At 67.9% G+C, this 17571-nt stretch overlaps 6 protein-coding genes across 6 annotated transcripts; 2 read left to right on the top strand and 4 right to left on the bottom strand.

Moving 5' to 3' along the window:
- Positions 1–58: 58 nt before the first annotated feature.
- On the bottom strand, positions 59–7237 carry FAP42 (flagellar associated protein; the record flags this gene model as incomplete). The annotated part of the gene is made up of 1 exon (XM_003056691.1): positions 59–7237. The coding sequence occupies one exon, from the start codon at positions 7235–7237 to the stop codon at positions 59–61; it is 7179 nt and encodes a 2392-aa protein (XP_003056737.1).
- Positions 7238–7839: 602 nt separating this feature from the next.
- MICPUCDRAFT_56098 (uncharacterized protein) lies at positions 7840–9953 on the top strand (the record flags this gene model as incomplete). Its single annotated transcript, XM_003057156.1, has 2 exons — positions 7840–7914; positions 8148–9953. The coding sequence occupies 2 exons, from the start codon at positions 7840–7842 to the stop codon at positions 9951–9953; spliced, it is 1881 nt and encodes a 626-aa protein (XP_003057202.1).
- A 575-nt stretch (positions 9954–10528) lies between these two features.
- MICPUCDRAFT_3321 (uncharacterized protein) lies at positions 10529–11647 on the top strand (the record flags this gene model as incomplete). The annotated part of the gene is made up of 3 exons (XM_003057155.1): positions 10529–10819; positions 10988–11298; positions 11407–11647. Coding segments are annotated over 3 exons (843 nt in total), but the record flags the coding sequence as incomplete, so codon positions are not given.
- A 371-nt stretch (positions 11648–12018) lies between these two features.
- On the bottom strand, positions 12019–14180 carry MICPUCDRAFT_56096 (uncharacterized protein; the record flags this gene model as incomplete). Its single annotated transcript, XM_003056690.1, has 1 exon — positions 12019–14180. One exon carries the CDS (start codon positions 14178–14180, stop codon positions 12078–12080), a length of 2103 nt encoding a protein of 700 aa, XP_003056736.1. The 3' UTR covers positions 12019–12077.
- A 365-nt stretch (positions 14181–14545) lies between these two features.
- On the bottom strand, positions 14546–15886 carry MICPUCDRAFT_56095 (uncharacterized protein; the record flags this gene model as incomplete). Its single annotated transcript, XM_003056689.1, has 1 exon — positions 14546–15886. One exon carries the CDS (start codon positions 15884–15886, stop codon positions 14546–14548), a length of 1341 nt encoding a protein of 446 aa, XP_003056735.1.
- Positions 15887–16212: 326 nt separating this feature from the next.
- On the bottom strand, positions 16213–17561 carry MICPUCDRAFT_46633 (uncharacterized protein; the record flags this gene model as incomplete). The annotated part of the gene is made up of 2 exons (XM_003056688.1): positions 17486–17561; positions 16213–16877 (listed from the first exon to the last, which is right to left on the bottom strand). A coding segment is annotated over exon 2 (660 nt), but the record flags the coding sequence as incomplete, so codon positions are not given.
- Between the last annotated feature and the right edge of the window lie 10 nt (positions 17562–17571).

Genomic DNA, 17571 nt, shown 5'->3' with positions numbered 1-17571 from the left:
CGAGTAACCGTCGTCACGTAGCCGTTTATTATTTGATACGATAGACTATGCCGTCGGTCTACGCCCCGACGTCGATCTCCTCGGGCCCGGGCTCGATCGCGTCGCCGCCGTCGACGACCTCCCCCTCCCCTTCCCCCTCCGCCGTCGGCTCCGGCTCCGGCGGCGGCTTGATGGACTCCAAGTACGCCGCGCGCTTCCCAGCCACCTCCCCGAACCGCTTCGTCTTTTGCAACTCCCGCCACGTCGCAAACTCCGCGCTCTTCTGCCGGTTCGCGCTCTCGCGGCTCTGCTTCATCGCCTCGCGCTTCGCGACGAACGCCTGCAGACGCGCCTTGCTCTCCTCGATCCGCCGCTTCAACGCTTCCTCGCGCTCGGCGTAGACGTCCTCCGTCACGACCACCGGCGGCGGCTCCTTGGGCCGCAACACCTCCGGCCGCTCCATCATCGCTCTGTACGCGGCGTCCGACAGCGCCCCGCCTTTTCGCACGACTCTCCGCTCCTCCGGCGCGAGCGTGATCGTGACCCTCTCCTCGTCGCCGCCGCCCTCGCCTCCGTCGCCCTCTCTCTCTCTGACTTCCTTCACGACGGCTTCGCGTCGACCGCCGCGCTTGGCGGCTTCCCACTTGGCCAACGCCGCCTCCGCCCTCGCCTGTCGCTCCGCGTCCTCCGAATTCCACGCCTCGACGGTGCTCTCGAGGTAATCCGCTCGCGCGGTGTCCTCCGTCCACGTCGTCGCGTCCGGCGCGGACGAGTAACACGTCAGCTTCCACGTCAACGGCGCGGGGATGTCCCCGTTGGGCTGGACGTCGAACCCGCATCGCGCGTTGTCGAGCTTCACCTCGACGACGACGTATCCGAGACCGTTCTCCATGGGCTCGAACGCGAGCGCGGGGACCGTGAGCACCGTGTACGCGTTCCAACGGTGCACCTCCGTGCCGTGGAGGTGGCCCTTGTGCCCGCCTCGCAGGTACTCCGCTTGCTTCGTCTCCCACCCCTCCTCCGGATCCGTCATCGTCACCTTCAATCCCGCGGGGACGTCCGAGTCGAAATGAAACGCGAGCAGCGACCGCTCGGTGATCGCGAGGCGGAACCGACAGATCAAGTGCGCGTAGTTGGGCGCGTACGTCCCCGCGAACGTCGCCGGGTCCGACGTCGGCATCTCCGCCCAGTCCACCAGCGGCACGTCCGCGAGCGCGGACAGTCGCCACCTCCCGGCGGGGACGTCGGAGAGCGCCTTGCTGTACGCCATCACCGTGTACCCGTGCTCGTTGGGCTCGAACGTCTTGGGCGGCGCCTGTCCGGCGACGAAGTGCGTAACGGACGCGTGGCCGTCGTTATTCACGACCGCGAAGCGAGCGAATGGGGACATCGCGTTGTCGCTGACTTCCAGACCCGCGGAGACTTCCGTCGGCTTCTCCACCTTGAACGTCTGGCGGAACCAGACGTGGAAGTCGCCCGTCGCCGCCGCAGGGTAGACGCCGTCAGCCTGCGCGGGCGCCGCGAGCTCGAGATCCTCCAATAATTTCGTCGGCGCGCCCATGTTGAACTCGGTCAGCGACCGCACGTTCGCGGTGTAGAAATAGCCGGGGTCCACGCTGAGCTGCAGCACGTGCCGCCCGCGCGGGAGCGACACGACGACGGCGTCCGTGGTGGACGTCGCGAGCGTCGCGACGACTCTCTGCGGCGCCCCCGTCTCGTGCCAGTCGAAATCGTGCAGCACCGCGTGGCACACGGAGGTGAGCTCGTCGGAGATTGGAATCGGGAGGTACTTTTTCACGCCGGCGACGCCCTTGAGCATCTCGAGGACGAGCTCGGGGGTGTCCGCGGGAGGGAGCGCGGCGTCGAATTTGGACGTCGCGCGCGGTTTGGACGCGCCGCCTTCGTCGTCCTCTCCCTCCGCGGGGGGCTCGGGTTCCGGCTCGGGTTCCGGCTCGGGTTCGCCCTCCGCGGGCGCGTCGGACCGACCCGACTGCGAGTCCGGCGTCTTCGGCTTCGGCGGGGGGATGTAGTTGAACGGCGCGCCGACGCCGACGGCGGTCGCGCCCTTCACGCCCGCAGCCTTAAACGCGAGCGTCCCCGCGGCGTCGAGGCAAATGACGGGGCACTTGCCGTCGCCGAGGATTTTCTGCGCGTCCTTCGCGCCCGGGTACGGTTCCGGTCCGGCCGGGGCTTCGGGCTCCGCCGCGGCGGCGTCCTCGCCCTCTCCATCCGCGCCGGCTTCGGCCTCGGGCGCCGCCTCGGCCTCGGGCGCCGCCTCGGCCTCGGCCTCGACCTCGGCCTCCGCGGGGGCTTCCTCCGCCGCCTCCGCGGGGGCTTCCTCCGCGGGGGCTTCCTCCGCGGGGGCTTCCTCCGCCGCTTCGGGTTCTTCCTCGACAAACTCCTCCACGGACGCGATGGCGTAGATGTCCGGGTACGTCTCCACGAGCAGCGCGGCGACGTCCTCCGCGCCGTCGCCGCACAACACGAGCGGCGACGGCTCCGGCGGCGGCGGCGGCGGCTCCCTCGGCCCCACGGTTAGGGACAACAAAAACTTCACCGGCTCTGGCGAGTCGACGTGAATCATCTCCGCGCCCGGTCCCAAGTCGAGCATGTCCAAACGCTCATCCTTCGCCGCGTGCGTGTACACGTCCGGCTTGCGGTTCACGAGGATGTTCTTCGCCGTCTTCTCGAGCTCCGCGAGGTCGACCCAGACCGGCTTCGTGCGAGATTCGCCCACCATCCCGGGCTCGGACAGCCGCAAGAGACACATCCGCCTATACTTCATCACGTCGAGAATCTCGTACTCCTTGCACGGCAGCCGCAGCGCGGGCGTGCGCGTGAACGTGTCGTGGAGGACGTCCTCGATCTTTATGAACGCCTCGATCGCGCCTCTGACCTCCGCGATCGACTTCCGGCCGTCGACGTAGTGCGACGTCGTCGGAAACAGCGATCGCACCGGCGCGTCGGAGAAATCAAACTTCGCGAGGCGGTTCCGGACGTTGACCTCGACGTCGTCGTGTCGAATCGTCAGCCGCTTCTCCACCTCGCTCCCTTCCTCCGCGGGCGCGTGCGTTTTGTGATAAATCCGGTCCGTGATCGGATCTATGAGCCGACCGCTCGTGCGGTCGAGCACGGACGCGTGGTCGACCTCGATGACGATCACTTTGTCCGGGGAGTGCCCGGAGTCAACGAGCGCCTTGGCCTGGTAGTGGTTGTGCGGAAACCCGTCGAGAATCCACCCTCGGGTCACGCAGTCCTCCTGCTCGATCCGGTCCTTCACGAGCGTCATCATGAAATCGTCCGGCACGACCCTGGTGCTGTCGAGGTACCTCTTCGCCTCCTTACCGAGCTCGGTCGGGTCGTCGTACGCAGCCTGGCGAAGCAGGTGACCGGGGTAGATGAGCGGCACGTCGAGCGCCTCGGCGAGTTGGCGCGCGGCGGTGGTTTTGCCGCACGCCGCGGGGCCGATGACCGCCGCGCGGAGGGGCTTGCGTCCGTACTCTCGGACGCTCGCGTCCCACCGCGGACGGCCGAAGCCCCATACCGTGTGCATGGGCACCACGGACGGCACCTCGGACGCGATCGCTTCTTTGAATCGCGCGTACCTCGCCGCGTGCTCTTCGTACGCCAAGACGTCGCGAAACACCGGCTTGGTTTTCCCTCTGCCGACGCCTTCGGTGACTTGGACGATGCCGCGGGCGGCCGCGAGCTCCGCGATCGCTTCTTCGACGCGTTCCTCCAAAGTCTCCGCGTCCGTCTCCCCCGTCTGCGCGGTGATGTTCTCTCTGTGCGTCGCGGGGTCGTGCTCCGGGTGCGAGAAGAAGACGAATACCGCGTCGAGGCCGGCGGCGCGCATCGCCGCCGCGCCCGCGGCGTCCGTCTCCATGACCGGCATCTTCCCTTCCAAACCGATGCGTTTGAGCTCGCGCGCGGGGGTGCCGTACATCACCGTGATCGGCGGGTTGCCGACGTCTTCGCCCGCCCACTCGCCGTAGCCGACGATGACTTCCGTGCACTCGACGAATTTCCCGGCGTCGACGTCCGCGTCAAACGTCTCGCGCGGGACGAAGGCGTAGTGCACGCCGTCAATCTCCCCATCCTCGGGCTCGCGCGTCGTGCTCGCGAGCGGGAACCCAAACTTATCCGGGAACTCCTTCAGGAGCTCTTCGAACACGACCGCTTTGTTCGACCCGGGCGGGCCCGCGATGACCAGGGGCTTCGGCGGCGCGGTGACGACCGTCGGGTGCGACCGCCCGACCGCGGTCTTCAAGTCCCCGTACGCGAAGTCAATCTCGTCGTTGATGATGACGTCCGTGAACAGGTCCGCGTCGTCGTCGTTCGTGAGGATCTCCATGTGAACCGCCGCGGCGTCGAGTTTCTCGACGATTTCCGGGGGATCTTCCGGTTCCGCGGGCTCGCCGTCGGCGTCTTCGCCCTCCGCGGGCGCCGCCGGTTCCGGCGGCGGCGGCGGCTCCTCCCCTTCCGCGAGCGGCGGGTTCAAAAGCCTGCTGCGGTACTCCTCCATGTTCGGCGGCGCGACGTAGCAGTACGCGCCGTCGGGGTACTTAGCCTTCAACCCGCGCGCGGCGTCGACGGAGACGTCGCACAGCACGGGGATCTTCTCGTCGTCCGTCGCCGCTTGCACGGCGGCGAGCGACGTTCCGAAGAGCTCGCCGTCCTCCTCGGACGTCTCCGCGAACGCGCCCGCGACGATCTCAGATTCGAACGTCGCGCGGTCGACAAAGTGAAAGCTCACGCCGTCCTCTTCCCCTTCCGCGGGCGCGCGCGTCGTGTGTCGAATCACGTTCACGAGCTTACCCTCGTGCTCTTCGAAGAGCTTATCCCGCAGCGTCTTTTTCCCGACGTTTTCGGGGCCGCAGATGATCACCGGCTTCGGCGTCTTCTTTCCCTCGCTCGGATCCCGCGGCGCGATGACGTCCGGGCGCACGAGACGGATGATATCCTTGAACGACTCCAGGGCTTCGCTCTCGTCGTCGTCCGTGAGCTCGACGTCGAAGAGACCGTCCGTGAACCCGCGGTGCCTCGTCTCCGCGGCGGCTTTCATCATCTTCTCGATGCTCTCGTCCGACTCTCGCAACCACGCGCGGAGCCGTTCCTCGTACGTCTCGATCGTCGCGGGGCCGAGGTACAACGACATGACGTCCCCTTCCCGCGATTCCTTGAACGCGTCCGACGCCGCGGCGGTGGGTAAGACGCACAGGCACAGCTTCTCGTCCCTCGCCGCCTCTTCGAGCGTCTCCTTCGGAATCGCGTAGCGATACACGAGCGTCTCGTGCACAAACTGGTCCGTCCAAGTCACCGCGTACTCGCCCGCTCCGACGGCGGCGTCGAAATCGGCGTCGCTCACGTGCGTCATCCCGCTGTGTTCTGGCTCCTCCGGCTCGTCCTCGCTCGCGTACTTTGGCCGCTGCGGCTTCGTCGTGATGATCTTCGGGGAGGCGAACACCTCAGGGAACTCCTCGAGCGCGGCTTTCTCGATGACCGCCTTCTCGCGAAAGTTCGGCCCGGTCAAGACGACCGGTTTGATGATCGGTCGCTCCGTGTTATTCGACGGGATGACGTCGGAGTAGTCCAGGATGTACGACGGCAGTCCTCGCAGACGGTTGCGGATGATCGGCGACAGCGGCGACACCGCGACTTTCATCTGGTAGTACAGCTCGTCGATGTCGTCGACGAGGAGAACCTCGTGGTACGTCGTCTGCTCGGGGACCGAAACATCGCCTTCCTCCGCGGCGGCGTCCGCGTCCGCGTCCGCGTCCGCGCCCTCCGCCGCCGGCGGCTTCGGAGGACCTCCCGGCTGCGCGATGAGGAGCTCCTCCCTCGCGTGCTCCAGCCTCTTCTGGACCGTGCTCTCGTGCTCTTTCAGACGCGCGATCAAGCGCTCGCGCAATACCTGTTCGCTTCTCGGGTGCACGTGCACGTAGTGCGCCTCCACCCGATGGTCGGCGCGGAGCTGCGCGACGCCCTCCCAGTTGAGCGCCGCGAGGCACACCTTCCCTCCGCCGGCGACTTCCCTCACCGCCTGCAGCGACGTTCCGTACTTGTACCGCTTCCCCTCGAGATCCAAGTGTTCGCTGTGACAGCGCACGTGCTCGAGCATCTTCCCGTCGTCGATCGCGGCTTCGTACTCTTCCTTGACGAGGAAGTGGTAGTTGGTCCCGTCCGCCTCGTGTTCCTTCGGCGGGTGCGACGTCGTCGAGATCACCACGCCGAACCGCTCCGGGAGCTCCGCCGCGAGCTTATCCATGAGCCGGCACTTCCCCACCCCGGGCGGACCGCACAGCACGATCAGCTTCGGGCGCATCGGCGGCTCGTCGTAGTCCCTGAGGAACACCGTCGGCAGCGCGCGGTGCCGTCCGACGCGAACGCGATCCTCCGTACGAACGACGTCCAGAATCTTGTCGTACAGTAGCCCGCGGTCCGTCTCCACGCCGAGCCTCTCGCGCTCCCACCCCGTGAACCAGCTCACGACCTGAACCTCGTCCGGGGCTTCGCGGTGTAAGACGCGGTAGTGCTGCGCGAGCTTGTACGCCGCTTTGCTCAGGAGGAGCGGCCAGATCATCAACGGGCGGACGCCGACGAGCGTCGTGTTCCCGAAGAGGCCGAGGGGGATCTTGTCGTCGACGTAGACGCACCGCCACGCGTTCATGATCCAGCATCTGACCGCGTACTTCCCGGTCGGGGACACCGCGGGGGTGACCCCGTCCTCGGCTTTCGGCCATATGTTCTCCCAGAGAAAGTACCCGGTGTCGACGACGTCGGCGCGCTCGAAGACGTTGCGAATCGCGAGCCACAGCCACTCCGCGCTCTTCGTGCCCGCGTACAGCACGTTCTCGTCCACGAGCGCGCGGTTGCCTTCCGGTTTCGCGAACCGCGGCGCGCCGGCGTCGTCGCCGTCGTCGCCAGGGTCCGCGGGAGGCGGCGTCTCTTCGCCGCCGCCGCCGCCCTCCTCTCCCTCGGCGCTCATCTCTCTCAACAGCACCATCGGAACTTCGGGCTGCGACTTCAGGATCTCCTCCGGGCGCTTCCACTCGTCCACGTACGGCGCCATGGTCTCCGGGCACAGCGCGGTCTCCTCCGCGTCCGTCCACTTCCCCTCGCCCTCTTCCCCGGTCGCGGCGTTGATGTCCGCGACGACCGCCTCCTCGTTCCACGGCGGGAACGTCTTCTCCATCTCCGAGGGTCGCGTCCCCGGCGCGGCGGCGCCGCCCTCCGCGGGGTCCTCGGTCTCGCTCATGACGACGACGACGACGGCGGCGGCGACGACGCGCGGTCGATGATGGTCTTCGCCGCTCTCGTCGCGGTGTCACGGACGGAGGAACGACGCGCGCGGTGCGCCCCGCGTCGCGCTGCGCCTCCGCGTTGTTGTGTCCAAATCCGGGAGGCGCAGGCGGGCGTCAACGGGCTGCGAGTGCGCCGACGCTGATCGCGGCCTCGACCGAGGTCGCGCTTCGTCGGTTTCAAATGAGTCGGGTCGAGAGCGAAGTGAAACCGCGTCTCATTTTTTCATCGGAGATTCATCGGTGATCGAGATTTTCGTTCGAGTCGACACGCCACAGCAACTTCGCGCTACGAAAAAAACATCTTCCGGAAGCGCGGAGCGGGCATACGCAAAGCGCGCCGTCTCCGCCCTCGAAGACTCGCACGCACGTGAGTCCTTCCCTCGCGTGCCCATCATCACGCGATATCGCGCGCGCGCGTCGCCTTTGGCGCTTCGGGCGCGTCGCGTCGCGCGTTTTCCCCGCGCATCTCGCGTTTGGCGTTCGTGGCGCTTTCTTTCGTCGTCCGAAACGCTTTCTCTGACATCGACTCCCCCTCCCGCGTCGCAGTCGTCCCACCATGAGCTGGGGAGGCGTCAAGCAGCAGCGCAAGCTGCGGCTGTACCCCGATGCCGAGCCGAAGATCAAGACCGACGTGCGTCTGCTCGAATTCACCTCCGCGCCCCGCGCGCGGACCCGTCGTCGACGGCGCGCGGCGCGACAGCTGTCGTCGTTCGTCGTTATGCCCCCTCGAATCCGTCGCGCGCGAGATGCGACCCCGCGCGCGCGCGGCGTCGCGTCCGCGCGCCTTCTCCACACCCCCCGCGACGCGCGCATCGATCGCTGACCTCGCGCCCCCCTCCCGCGGGCCTCGCATCGAATCATCAGTACCAAGTCGCGCGCCAGGCTGCGGTCGCGGCGTGGAACAGCTCGCGAAACACGGAAGTCAAGCGCCTCCTTCGCCCCGGCATCGCGGACGGCGCGGAGAACCTCGCGGCGAACATGACCAGGGCGGGCGCGATCGCGGTGAACCTCGTCCCGCTCGCCGCGGACGAAGTCTGCGTCCTCGCGGACGGCCTGAAGAAGGCGAAGAGGATGTCCGTGATCAGGCTCAAGTGCGAATCCAGAGGCGGTCTCGAGGGCGCGGGCGTCGCCGCCGTCGCGAAATCCGCCGCGGCGCTCGGACGCGCCGTCACCGCGCGCAAGCAGGTGGTCGCGTCCGCGCTGTCGAACGAGCGCGTCGCGCGCAAGCTCGGGCAAGCCGTCGCCGCGCAGCTGAAGCAGACGAGAACGCTCATGGAGCTCGAGGTTGGCTCGAACCTCGGCGCCGCCGCTTCCGAGGCGATGGCGAAGGGCGTCGCCGCGAACGAATCGCTCGTGCGGCTGTCCTTCGCGGACAGCAACATGGGCGACGCCTCGTTCGCGAAGCTCATCGACGGCTTGCGTCTGAACAATAAGATACGCGAGCTCGACCTGAGCGGGTGCGGGCTCACGGACGCGAGCGGGACCGCGATCGGATCGATCCTCCGCGCGCACGCGTCTCGACGCGCGACGATGACGTGGGAGAGTAACCTGCGGTGCTACCCCGGCAGCGCCGCGGCGAGGGACCTCGCGAACCGCGGCGACGGCAGCGGCGACGGCGGCACCGGCGGGCTGACGTCGCTCAACTTGTCGTACAATAACCTCAGCACGGAGACGATCAAGTCCATCGCCGCGGGGTTACGGCAGGACACGAAGCTCGCGTCGTTGCGTCTGAAGGGGAACAAGATCAGCGAAGAAGCCGCGGGGATGCTCGGTCAGGCGATGAAAGAGCACCCGAAGCTCGCGAGCATCGAGCTCGAGATGTCCACGGTCTCGAACGTCGACCTCGGGACCTTGCGCGTCGTCCCCGGAAGCGAAGTCTCGTTCGATCACCCGGAGATGCAAGGCGAGACGATCGTGAAGAAGGACGTGTTCATGGACATGGACGTCCGACCGGACACGCCCAGGGGCGCGCGGCTCGCGGAGGCGAAAGCCGCCGCCGCCGCGATCGCGGCCGGGGTCACGACGAAGAAGAAGCGCCGCCCCGCGAGCGCGGCGCCGCCCGCGATCGGGACGCTCACCGCGTCCGGCATGGCGGGGTGGTACGAAGGCAAACGAGGATGGTCCCCCGCGTCCGCGGCGCCGCCGCCGAAGTGGAAAGCCATGGGCGAGCACGCGACCGCGGCGAGGGTGCCGACCTCCATCGGGGACAACCTCGAGTTCGCCGCTGGCGTCGGCGCGAGCGCGCTCGGACGCAAAGAGCGCGCGTCCGCGGCGTTCGCGCGGCCGATGAGCGCCCCCGCGGGTGGGAAGAAGAAGCGGACAGTCGTGAAGAAGAAGGCGTCGCTGCCGCCGCCGCCCTGGGGCAGCACCCTCGGCGCGATGCAGAAATCACCGGGCGACGCGCGCAGAGACGCCGTGCTCGCGACGCGGACGAACGCGATGGCGCCGAAGGATGAGAAGGCGCTCGTGCATCAGCTCACGCGCGCGTTGAACACGCTCGAGGATCGGATATCGACGATGAACGCGGACGAGTTACGCGAGCAGGTGTCCGCGGCGGCGAGGGCGGCGGCGACGGCGAGCAAGCTCAGCACGATGCAGGGGCGGGCGAACAAGAAGTTGACCGCGAAAGTGACGGAGGACCTCGCGGCGCTGGAGAAGATCATCTCGTGAGTCGTGAGGAAGGAGGGAAGCGAGCGCGGGGCGAGAGGGTTGAACGACGGGGAAAACAAAAAACGACGGGGTAAATAAATTAAATAAGGGGAAACATCGCGCACCGCCGGGGCGGGCGCGCGCGTCGAACGGCGCGACGGGGAAGAAGTTGGTTGGAGGTATTTAAATGCGTGCGAAGTGCTTGTATATTAACAGTGAAGTAACTTCATCCACGCGCGGCGACGCACGCCGCGGAGCTGAAAAATAGTACTCCTCGATCGAAGTTTACACATCAGATTCATCTCGGAACTGCCGCCGTCGTCTGAATCACACCTTCCATGTCGAGGATGTCACCCAAGACGACGGACGATGAGGTCCGGCAGTTGATCGAGGTCCTGCTCCCGGGGAGGCAGGACTCCCCGGAGACGCGCGAGGCGCTCGCGAGGAGGCTTCGGTCCGCCGCGGAAGACGTCGGGGCGAGCGCGTTCGCGGAGCGAATGCGAATTCAACAATTCGCGGAAGACGTTCCGATCCCTCCTCGCGCCGCGCCCGCGACGACGGCGCCCGCGCCCGCGCCCGCGCGGAAGCACGGCAAGAAGAAGCCGCCGCAGAAGCCGATCGACTTTTCGAAATACCCCACGCGCCACATCGCGCTGCACGTCGCGTACGCGGGGTGGGACTACCACGGCTTCGCGTCGCAAGGCAACGACGCCGCGGAGGCGCGGTCGCCGACGATCGAGGGCGCGCTGTTCGCCGCGCTGAAACGCACGCGCCTCATCGCGGACGACGCGACGTGGACGGACGTGGACTACACCCGGTGCGGAAGAACCGACGCGGGCGTCAGCGCGATGGGGCAGCTCGTGTCGCTGCGGGCGCGGTCGCGCGGCGTCGACGACGGCCATCGCCGCGCGGCGCGGCGCCGCGACGTCGTGAGAGTGGAGGACGTGTTCAAGACGTTGCAGACGTCGTCGGACGAGGACGAGGACGCGGACGCGCGTCCGACGGCGTCGTCGAGACCGAAGAACAGGTCGCGCGAGGAGCGGGTGGACAGGGAGACGCGGTACACGCCGCCGTCGCCGCCGCCGCCGGCGAAGGACGCGGACGAGCTCGATTACCCGTCGATTCTGAACCGCGCGCTCCCGGACGATATAAGGGTCACCGGGTGGTGCTACGTCGATGAGGCGTTCAGCGCGCGGTTCGACTGCGAGTGGCGGCATTACAAGTATTTCTTCACCCTGCACGACGGCGGCTTGGACCTGGAGAAGATGCGCGACGCGGCGAGACGGTTGGAAGGCGAGCACGACTTTCGAAACTTTTGCAAGATGGACGTGAAAAACGTGCACAACCACGCGCGGCGGATCCTCGAGTGCGCGGTCGTCGCGCCAGGGGACTCGCGAACGGAGCACGACGACCGCGCGTGGCTCGACGGCGGACACGGCGACGGCGCGGGCGCGTGCGGATTAGGCCCAGGGAGGTCGGCGTCGTCGTCCGCGAGCGGCGCGCCGCCGCGTTTGTGTTACATCAGCGTCAAGGGCACCGCGTTTTTGTGGCATCAAGTTCGGTGCGTCGCCGCGGTGCTGTTCCTCGTCGGTCTCGGGAAAGAGCCGCCGTCCGTGATCGACGACTTGTTAGACCTCGAGAAGACGACGCGGAAGCCGCAGTACGAGATGGCCCCGGAGGAGCCTCTGTTGTTGTGGGCGTCCGGGTTCGACGAGGCGCACGTCCGACGTCGACTGAGCGGCGGCGCGAAAGCGCAGCTCGAGCTGCACGTCGCGCAGCTGATGTTCAAGCACCGCGCGCGCGCGGGGAAGTGGGCGGAGGTGTGGGCGTCGTTGAAGCTCGGCGAGGATGGCGGGAGCGGCGGCGGCGGCGGCGATGCTGACGTGGATGCTGACGTGGACGCGGGCGCGAATGGAAACCGCAAACCGCCTCGACGCGGCGCGTCCCCGGCGGCGTTGTGTTCGTACTGCGCCTTCGGTCCTTCGCTCGGGAACCCGGACGGGGGGCACTACTCGTACGTGCGTCTACACCAGCGCGTCACGGAGCCGACGTACGAGGAGCGAATAGCCGCGCTCGAAGCCGTCGTGCGATGATTCGAACGTAACGTTAGTATTTTACAGTACATCTCTTCTCAGTCAGGCACTATCATCTCGGCTTGGGCGCGGCGGTTTTCTTCGTCGCCGACGCGTCCGGGTCGGCGGCGCCGTTCAACCCCCCCGCGCCGCTCTTCTCCGCGTCCTCGACGACGGTCGCCTCGACGTCCGTGACCTCGCCTTCTCCGTCCGTCGGCGCCGCCATCGTCCACGCCTCCGCGGGCGGGAACGAGTTCGCGGCTTTCCCCTTCGCCGCCCTCGACGCGACGTTGTTGAACCACCCCCCGACGCCGGTGTTCCACCACCCGCCGACGTCGTTCAGCAGCTTCTTCGTCTCGTCGCTCGCCGCCACCTCCTTGGACTTGTCCACCGCGACTTTACTCACCTCCACCGTCTTCGTGACGGTGAACTTCCCCACCTCGACCGTCTTGTCCGCGGTCACCTTGCTCGCGCCCTTGATCCAGTTCCACACCTCCTCCCGCGCGGTCGGCTGCGGCGTCGTCGGACGCACGGTGTCCGCGTCCGTGACCTCGACGTCGATGAGCTTCCGCTCCGGCTTGGCGGTCGGCGCCGGCGCGCCGCTGTCGCCGACGCCCTCGACGTCCTCGCCCCCAACGCCGTCGCCCTCGTCCGTCGTGCTCTCCAGCTGCGCCACCTTCCCGGACGCGAACGTCGCGATCTCTTGGAGCGACGTCAAGTTCGCCTCCGCGGCCATGAGCGGGTCCTCGTCGAGCACCGTCTGCAGCTCCGGCTTGCTCAAGACGTACTCCGGAGCGCTCGAGTTTTTCCAAAGCTGCGACGGCTTCTCCGCGGGGATGATCATCCGCTGCGGCCACAACATCTCCTCTTTGATCCACGTCTTCGTCGCGTCGCTGACGACGTTCCTCAGCCACGGCACGCGGTTTACCTCTAACCCGCCCACGAGCTTGATGTCCAACGAGATGGACGGCGGGTCCGGGAACGACACCACGATTGCGCCGTACCCCGGCTCGTTCCTCTGCAGCTTCGCGAGCATCACGCGCACGGTGCCGTCGAACCCGACGTTGTGCATCTGCACCGGCACCTTCGCGAGGTCCCCGGGGAGGCCCATCGCGGGCACGACCTCCATGTCCGCGGTGACGTCCGAGGACCACTTCATGTCGAGGTCGAACGCCATCGTCTCCTCGCCGACGTCGTAGAAGCGCGCGCCCGTGAGCAACGGCGCGGATTTTCCCGCGTTGACCCTCTTCAAGATCATCCGCTTCATGTTCTTGTGCTTCATGTTTCCGATGCTGTTCGCGAGCGACGCCTCGAGCTTCTGCGCGAAGAGACCGGGCATCATGTGGTCCAAGACGTACTGCGCGGTCCTCAGACCCGGAATACCGACCGCGGCGGCGTAAAAGTCCCTCTCTTGGTTGAACGCCTTGAGCGACTCGTCCACCTCGCGTTTCGTCGCCGCCAACCCCTCGTCGAGCACCTTCTTCGTGTCGTCCCAGCCAGCCTTCTTCTCGATCGACGCCTTGACCGCCACCGCGGTCGCGGCGACGAGCTTCCAGACTCTGGACGACAGGAATTGGAACACGCGCCACGCCCTTCGGACGTTCTCCCCGCCGACGCTCATGAAGATGGCGGCGACGCCGAGAAACGTCGAGAAGAAGGCGCCGCCCAGGAGAAACGCGAAGAAGTACCCGAAGAACCCGCCGCCGGTGGCGGCCGCGCCCGCGGTCGCGGTCGTCGCCGCCGCGACGGTCGCGACGGCCGCGGGGGAGGGCCCCATGGTCGCGACCGCGACCGCGGCGAGGACGTTGCCGGCGACGGTGCCGACGGACGTGAGCGCGGCGCGCGGCGCGACGCGGCCTCTTTTTGTGACGCCTCCTCGCGGCGGGCGCGTCCCCCAGGCGGCGGGCGAGATCTCGCGCGCGACGCGCGCGCGCAGCGCCGGGGTGGGCGAGGAGATCACGCGCGAGGTGAGCGAGCGGTTCGAATCGCACAGGCCGAGGATCGGCGCGCGCGACGCGCGCGGCGTCGCCGAGGCCGCGACGCGTTCGCCGCGCGCTCGGAGCGCGCATCTTTCTCGGGGGAACCTCGCGGCTTTTCTTTTCCGAAACGCCGCGACGTCGGATGCGCGCGCGGTGGCGATCACGCCCCCGGGCGCGCGCGTCATCGCGAGCGTCATCTCGCGGGAGGTATTACACGCGACGACAGCGCTCGGACGCGCGCGTCGCGGGTGCCAGCGCGGTGCGTCGACAGATGCGGCCCGCGTCGTTCGTTGTTGTTCGCTTCGCCCAGCGACGAAAAGCGAGCACAAAAAAACGCCGAGTCAGCGTCCGCGGCGAATGAAACCGGCTCAAACGGACACTTGTCGGCTTTTACGACGCGAAAAACACACCGGAGTCGAGCGACTCGCGGACTACCGGGACTACCGAGACGTCGTCGATCGTCTATCTACACGTCGACGACCCCCCCCACGGAGCGCAGCGCGCGAAGACCCCCACCTCCGCGATGACCCCGCGATGACCCCGCCACCGCTACCGCTACCCGCTACCGCGGCTTGGGTGTCTCGCTCAGCCGCGCGGCCATCGCGGGCTGCAGTTTTTTCCTCGACGCGCGCGCGTCCCTTTGCGCGTAGGCGCGCCCTTCGAACGCCCCGACGGCGCCCTCCTCCGCGTCCAGTCGCTCCAGGCCGCCGAGCGCGGGCGCGAGCGTCTCCGCGATCATCTCGCGAAGCACGGCGTCGCGTTTCGAGCGCGTCTCCGCGTCGACGCCAGCGCCGCCGGAGGACGCCGCGGACGGGAGCCAAAACGCGAGCTGCCTCGCGAACGCGCCGCCGTCGTTCGCGTCGTCAAACGCCGCCATCAACACGAGCACGTCCAGCCCCCGCTCCCGCGCGAACGCATCGCACGCGGCCGTTACCACGGACGACGCGTCGTCGCCACCGCCGCGCCCGCCCATCTCCGTCAACGGGACGCCGAACGACGCCACGCCCACCTCCCACCCCCACCGCCCGTCGCCCATCGTCCACTGCTTATAGTCCCGCCGCAACAGATCCCGCGGCGAGAGCCCGCGCTGGTCGAACCGCCGTCGCTTCAGCTCCTCGTAGAACCCAATTCGCGCGCTCGCGTCGCTCGCGTCGACGAGGGCGACGTCGCCGACTTTCGCGGCGACGCGCGGCGCGAGCGCGTCCACCGCGGCGACGTCGCGCGGCGTCGACCGCGTCGCCGCCGGGTCCAAATTTTGCGTATCGATCAGCACCGCCGCGAACAGCATCGTCGCGATCGGACCGCCCGCGCACAGGACGTCTCTCGCGCACGAGCGCGTCTTCGCGATGCGCTCGAACACGAGCGTCGCGCACGAGCCCGTGGGCTCGATCGTGACGAACGCGGTGTCCGGGTATTTCTTCTCGTCATCGTGGTGATCGATCACGAGCACCGTCTTCGACGCGAGCGCGGCGGCGGCGGACGCCGCCAACCGCGGCGAGAGCGCGTTGTGATCCACGAGCGTCAACCCGGCGATCTCCACGCCGCTCGGAGGCGCCGCGACGTCGAGGTCGTCAAGGAACACGAGCGAGGAGACGTCCACGCCGAGGTCGCGAAGGAGCCACGCCGCGTCCGCGCGAAGAGAAAAGTCGTCGCGCGGGATGGCGATCAGCGGGATCACGCGCTCGTTCGCTTCCGCGGCGACGCCGTCGCGGTCCAGGCTGGTCGCCAGCGCGATCGCGCACGCGATCGAGTCCAGGTCCGCGGCTTCGTTCCCCATGACGACGTAGAGCTTCGTCCCGGGCGTCGTCGCCGCGGCTTGCCCCGCGCGAAGGAACGCGTTGAGCGCCGTCGCGTCGACGGCGCCTGCGGTGGACGCGGGGGCGGCGGACGTCCGCCACGACATCGCGCGATCGCGGGCGACGGAGCGGATGCGCGCTGCGGCGGTTGTGAGCGTTCGGAGCGCGTGAAGACGCGCGGGGGGGGGGGACGGCGACGCGACGACGGGGCGCGTCGGCATCAGCGCGCCCGCGCGGCGAGGTGTGCGATCGAGGGTCGGTACTCGTATCGGGCCGTGGGTTTTCGTGCCGACTTCGAACAGATTCTGACAGAAGGGGCACTTTGCTTCGCTTCGCGCGTCGCTTAGCGTAAGTACTTACGTCTAACATCTACATTAACGCTATGAACCCACCGCCCACGCTCTTTCGCGCCCGCCCTCCTCGCCGCCCTAACTCGCGCCCTGATGCTCGCGCAGCCACGCCCTCGACGCGACGTCCGCGGCGCGAATTGGTTCCGGGACGCGATGCCGCGAGCACGCGCGCGTCAACGCCGTCGCCGTCGCCAAATCCATCCCCGCGCCCGCGCTGACGTACACGGGCTTCGTCACGACGCCGGCAACGTCGTGCCCGGATAACGCCACGCCGACAACGGTCCCCGAGTCGTCCACGAGCTCGACCTCGCCGACGTCACTCGCGTCGCGGTCGCGCTTCGATCGCGCGCGCGCGTCCACGCCGTCCACTCGGAGTAAATTTTTGGCCACGCCGATCGTCGGCGTCGCCGCGTCGACGCCCAGTCGACACGCGATGCCGAACCGTTCCGGGTGTAACACCCCGTTGCCGTCCACGAAGACGCACTGCGGCGCGAGCGGGCGCGGGCACCGTCGGAGCAGCGCGAGGTACGGCGGAAGCTCGCGGTCCGCGAGTCGGCCGGGGACGTACTCGGCGGCGGGCGCGAACGGCTCGAAGTCGAGGCGGACCGTCTCGAGCGACGGGAAGGACAGGACGGCCAGGCACGCGACCGCGACCGCGTCGTCTGTTTCCGTCGCGGGGTAGCTCGCGTCCACGCCGCCGATCAACGTCAGCGGGGCGCCGTTGAAGGTGAACGTCGCGCCCATCTATCTGCGCGAGAGGGAGCGAGAGGAAGAGGAAAGGAAGAGCGTGATGAACAGAAGCTGTTGAGAGACGAAACTGAGTGAGTGGTCGAGTTGTCCCGCCAGCCGCGGCTGACATCCTAACGAATTAGGAGGCTGCGTCGTCGGCCGTCCACGGACTCGCGGCGCGCGATGTCGCGCGTCGCGAGCTGTCGAAGGACGGACGACGACGCGGGGGCGGGTCGCGAACGATGCTCTTGCGTACGTTAGAGCCCTGAAGGGAACTGGCTTCCGCTCCAGGGATTTGTCGGGCACGCGACGACGATCAGATTGCGAGACGGCGAGGCGCGCGAGCGAAGGATGTGGCCGCCGGATGCGAACTCGGACGCGGTGGACGCCGTCGCCCGAGGCTCATTAGTGACGGCAAACTCTGTGCACCTTTGTAGGTCATGAGGGCAATAGGGATTGGATGGTCCCGTGCCGGCTGATATATGCAGGTGCACGTCGTCGAGCAGAGGGCGGTCGGGGAGGACGCGATCGCCGTGCCAATTGGTGGCGTCGCGTCGCGGCCTCATCAGCGACGACGTCGTCGACGGTCGCGGAAATTCGAGCGGGCGAGCGGGGTTCGATGCTCACCTCGTAGAATGCTGACGGTTGGCAGACGTCATCGACGACCGCGGGGAAACGTCGCCGCGCCCGCGGTGGAGCGCGGCGAACTGTGG

This window comes from Micromonas pusilla, assembly GCF_000151265.4.
Source record: "Micromonas pusilla CCMP1545 genomic scaffold MICPUCscaffold_3, whole genome shotgun sequence".
NCBI classification, from domain to species: Eukaryota; Viridiplantae; Chlorophyta; class Mamiellophyceae; order Mamiellales; family Mamiellaceae; genus Micromonas; species Micromonas pusilla.
Note: the sequence above shows the minus strand (reverse complement) of the source record. Positions and strands in the feature narration are given on the sequence as shown.